Source organism: Lampris incognitus, chromosome 19 (assembly GCF_029633865.1).
Source record: "Lampris incognitus isolate fLamInc1 chromosome 19, fLamInc1.hap2, whole genome shotgun sequence".
Lineage (NCBI taxonomy): Eukaryota > Metazoa > Chordata > Actinopteri > Lampriformes > Lampridae > Lampris > Lampris incognitus.
The window spans coordinates 38,774,214-38,779,648 of record NC_079229.1 but is presented as its reverse complement, the minus strand read 5'-3'; the positions used below and the strand labels follow the sequence as shown (position 1 = coordinate 38,779,648).

Here is a 5,435-nt window from a genome sequence, read left to right as displayed (position 1 = left end):
ACACTAATCCCCAAAATGACCATAGATAAAACAACACACAAATACACGACTATACACTCGTCAGTTTCCTCTGCAGTGAAACAAACCTGCTTTCTATTGACATCATAATGATGATCAATAATCATAACTAATATTAATAATAATACTCCCGCAGTATGGGGCAGTTGCTACAAGCCATCCGGTCCTTGTATAACCAAAGTGAGAGCTGTGTCCGTATTCTCGGCACAAAGTCAAACTGGTTATCAGTGGGTGTCGGACTCCACCAAGGTTGTCCCTCATCTCCGATTCTGTTTGTGATATTCATGGACAGGATCCAAGGCGGAGTGTGTCCATGTTGGGAACCTCAGAATTGCATCTCTGTTCTTCGCAGATGATGTGGTTTTGTTGGCTTCATCAGAACGTGACCTCCAGCGCGCACCGGGGCGGTTTGCAGCTGTGTGAAATGGCCGGGATGAGAGTCAGCACCTCCAAGTCTGAGGCCATGGTTCTCTACCGGAAAATGGTGGTTGCTTGACAGGCGGACTGGTGCAGCATCAGCAGTAATGCAGACGTTGTACCGGACCGTTGTGGTGAAGAGGGAACTGAGCCAGAAGGCAAAGCTCTCAATTTACCAGTAGATCTTCATTCCAACCCTCACCTATGGTCATGAGCTTTGGGTAGTGACCAAAAGGGTGAGATCATGGATACAAACGGCTGAAATGAGTTTCCTACGTAGGGTGTCTGGGCTCAGCCTTAGAGATAGGATGAGGAGCTCGGACATCAGGAGGGAGCTCGGAGTAGAGCCGCTGCTCCGTCACGTCAAAAGTTGAGGTGGTTCGGGCATCTGATCAGGATGCCTCCTGGGCGCCTTCCTTTGGAGGTTTTCTGGGCACGGCCAACTGGGAGGAGGAGACCCCGGGGTAGACCCGGAAGTCGTTGAAGGGACTACACGTCCAATCTGGCCTGGGAACGCCTTGGGATCCCCCAGGGGGATCTGGAGGGCGTTGCTGGGGAGAGGGACATCTGGAGTGCCCTACGTAGCTTGCTGCCACTGCGACCTGACCCCGGAGAAGTGGCTGAAGGTGAATTAATTAAATTGATAATAATGATCATGACTCAGTCTTACCTTACACACACAGGCCCCTGTCTCCTCACAGCCACACACTCCTGTTGTTTTGTTACAAAACGCCTGTGTTCCTGCCATGTCACAGCCACATGCTGTGCACTCTGGGTAGCCACGGTAACCGAGCATACATTGGTCACACGACCTGCCTGCGAAGCCAGGCAGACAGGGACACTGGCCATCGGTCAGGTTACATTGAGGGGAGGAGCTTCCCGTTGCACTACAGTCACATGACTAGAAAGAACCAAGGAGAGCCAGGAAATCAAATAGCATCATATTAAGCGTGTGTGTGTGCGTGCGTGTGAGTGTGTACTCTACCTTACATCCATTGACAGGGTCATGACCCCAGAATCCTCTCTCACACATCTCACACTCCTCCCCCTGTGTGTTGGGGGGGCAGATACACGAACCTGTTGCCGGGTCACAGTTGCCGTGAGTGTGTTCACAGCTGCATGCTGGACAAAAAAAAAATCTGATCAGCCGTCAATCAACCAGATTTCCAATGAGTCTGCCTGTCAGTCTATCCAATCATAGGTCCTAAGGCGATCTAGAGAACTGGGTGTGATGTCATCCTGACTTCTACTAACACCAAGAACAACCATCTGTATAAGATTCAGCTTGAAAATATTGAAAATATTCACCAGCAATTGACCTCTTCGAACAATACCACATACAGTTCACCTTATTAACCCTTCTATGTTCTCCTCTTCACTATCTAGTTTTAAACTCCTGACTGTTGCCAAAATGTGTGCTCTTGTTCTTAATTCCAAATCTGGCTGCCAGTTAGACCCCCTTCCTACTCATTTAGTAAAAGCCTGCCTACCTTCTCTATCCCCTTTAATAACTGATATCATACATTCCTCCCTTATATCTGGTCTTGTTCCCTCATCTCTCAAAACAGCTGCACTGACTTCAACACTCAAGAAACCTGGTGCAGACCCCAACAATTTGAATAATTTTCACCCAATTTCAATTTACCATTTCTCTCTGAAATACTTGAAAGAACAGTTGCAGCTCAGGTACACGCTCACTTGACTGAAAACAATCTGAACGATTTCAGTCTGGTTTTCGCTCCTTTCACAGTACGGAGACAGCATTGGTGAAAATCACCAATGATCTGTTGATGGCAGCTGACTCTGGGCTCTTAACCATACTCGTTAGGCGACCGGGTAGCATAGCGGTTTATTCCATTGTCTACCAACACGGGGGTTGGAGGTTCAAATCCCTGCGTTACCTCCAACTGGTTGAGGCATCTCTACAGACACAATTGGCCATGTCTGCGGGTGGGAAGCCAGATGTGAAGAGTAGGGTAACTGGCCAAGTACAATTGGGGAGGAAAATGGGGGGGGCATACTCGTTCTTCTTGATCTGAGTGCAGCCTTTGATACAATAATAACAATAATAATAATTACATTTATATAGCGCTTTTCAAGACACCCAAAGCACTTATACACAATATATACACAACGCTTATATACACAATGACCCTGTATCATAACATCCTCCTGGAGAGTTTAGCTCCCATTGGACTCATTGGCACCTCTCTTGCCTGGTTTAGATCATATCTCTCTGGCCACAATCAGTTTGTCCAACTTGAAAATTTGAGATCACAGTCCTTTCCTGTTACTACTGGTGTTCTCCAGGGCTCAGTTTTGGGTCCTCTCCTGTTGATTATATACCTTTTAGCTCTTGGCCACATTTTCAGGAAATTTGGCATTCAATTTCATTGCTATGTGGGTGACACCCAGCTCTATCTATCTACCAAGCCTACTTCCACTCTTCTACCCGCTTCCCTTTCTGACTGCTTACTAGAAGTTAAATCTTGGTTATCATACAAATTCCTCAAACTTAATACTGATAAAACTGAGGTGCTCCTTGTAGATACTAAATCTACTTTGGCTGAACCTGATAGTTTTTCTCTATTGACAATTCTATAGTTCCTCCTTTCCCTCAGGTTAAGAGCCTGAGTGTCATCTTGGACCGTACATTATCGTTTGAAGCACGCATCAACAATGTTACTCGGTCTGCATACTTCCACCTACGCAATATTAATTGTCTTCCCCCATCACTTACACCTAACAGCACCGCCATTCTCATTCACACCCTGATTACATCCCATATTGACGACTGCAATTCTATCCTCTCAGGCGTCTTCATAAATTTCAACTGGTTCAGAATTCAGCTGCCCGTATCATTACAAGAACTCCTTCCATATCACAGAAAATTTAATCAGTTCATCTGGACACGTTTATTGAGAGAAATATTTCATAACTCATCTAAGTGACCTCTTCAGTCTAAACTGACTGCAGGTATCTAACCCTTATAAAGAATACAGTGGCATAATGACCGAAAACGATTGGTTTCATATGCAAATTACTGTGACCGTTAACTAGCGTTACAATGGCCATGTGTACTATTCACAGAGGACTGGGGAATAGTTGCAATCACAGCATTGTAAGATGGTGACATGTGTACTCTTAGCCCTCCCTCAGTTCAGGGATGGTCGTTCTCTCTTCATACAGATGGCCTCTTTGACCTCCTGTTCAAACCAGCGTTCCTTTCTAGTAAGTCACTTAGATGATGATGATGAAACATTTCGCCCAATAAACGTTGTGTCCAGATGAACTGATTCAACTTTGAGATTTCCCTACCTGGATTATTGAGCATGCATAAAGACAAACTCTTTCCATACATCATATCACTCCTGTTCTCCAGCAACTTCACTGGCTCCCTGTTAAATATGTCGAGTTCAAGATTATGCTTCTCACCTTTAAGAACCTTAATAATCTAGCACCTTTGTATCTTTCTGAACTCCTTAATATCCATATGTGCTCTCAGATCCTCTTCTGTCATCCAACTCACTACACCATCTACCTGCTTGCCTACCATGGGCTCTAGAGCCTTCGGTCGTTTTGCCCCCCACCTCTGGAACTCTCTCCCACAAGACATTCACAATATTGATTCTTTTCCACCTTCAAATCCCATCTCAAAACACATGTTTTCAAACTGCCATATTCAGTCTGATCCCAACTTTAATGGTTACACCCACAATGAGTTTTGCACAGATGATGACTTTATACCTATCTGTTGTATTAACTTATTATTGAATACCCCTGCTTTGATTATTGATTTGGTGATTATTATTATTATTATTTAAAAAAAGAGGAGTTGGTAAAGATAGTTTAAATACCTTTACATCCATTATCGGAGTAGTTGTGGTAACCTTGGTTACAACGGTCACACTTGTCCCCAGCTACACCCACAACACACTTGCATCGCCCCTCCTTATCACATGATTCAGAGACAGAGCCTGATTGGCTGCAGTTACAGGCTTCACAGCCATGCCCACTCTGCAGCCCATAGAAACCAGCCTGAATGAAAAAAAAGAAGGCAGTTCTGAATTAAGTATTTTAAGTGTCATGGAGGAATTTCGTATCTAAGGGATCAAAGGATCAGATAGTGAAGTTTGTCATTAACTTCATGATTCTTTACTGAACCACAGGAAGAAACAGAAGGTTGTGTTGAACTGAAGTCAAGATGAAACGTCTGTGCCTGTGTTTGTTGGTGTGGTAGTACCTGACATTGGTCACATTTGACTCCCACGACATTGGGTCTGCAGACACATTGTCCTGTAGTGAAATCACACAGACTGGAGAGCGCACCACTGGCATGGCACCCACACTCTGAGGAGACAGTGATAACAAGAAAAGGCTATTTGGTTTAGCACGATTAAATTCAATTTACTCATTTAAACTGATAGCTAATGAAGTTAAACTTAATAATTAATCAAATTAATCTTGTCATCAGGTTCTATGTTATTCTTCTGATAAGATTCAGTTCATTGGGAAGATTCTCGTCAGTCAGTTCCCCCCTGAAATTTGAAAGTCTTGGGCCCTGTTTACACCTGGCAGTAACATGCATCTTGGGCGATCCGATCACAAGTGGAAAGCTCTCAGTACATCAGTTCACACTCGGCATTAGACTGCGTCTCCACATGCATCTTGAGTGAACACTTGTGATCAGATCTCACGTCCCCGCTCTATATGTAAATAAACATGCACATAATTTTGCAGTTTGTTTCTTGTGTACTCCATCCACAACAATCCATTTTGCCTGTTGTTGTGGCTTCTTGTTGTTTCGCACTTTAATATGATGCCATTGGCATGCGAATGAGTACATACTTTACACTTACTTAGATGATGTCAGTTGAATAGACGGTCCTTCAGTGTGGCCGAGGACACATTCACGTACACACTCCTAAAAGAATGTGGCCACATGGGGCCCAGACCTCCTCCGAATGTTGTCTGTGCAATCAGACCTGAAAGCGTCCTCG

At 44.4% G+C, this 5,435-nt stretch overlaps 1 protein-coding gene across 1 annotated transcript in view; it reads right to left on the bottom strand.

The window, feature by feature from the left end:
• lama1 (laminin, alpha 1) overlaps positions 1-5,435 on the bottom strand; it is a 208,739-nt gene that overhangs the window by 144,633 nt on the left and 58,671 nt on the right. The window contains 4 exon segments of the mRNA XM_056299265.1: positions 1,106-1,336; positions 1,421-1,557; positions 4,293-4,473; positions 4,679-4,785. Of these exon segments, the coding sequence (XP_056155240.1) occupies positions 1,106-1,336; positions 1,421-1,557; positions 4,293-4,473; positions 4,679-4,785 (656 nt within the window).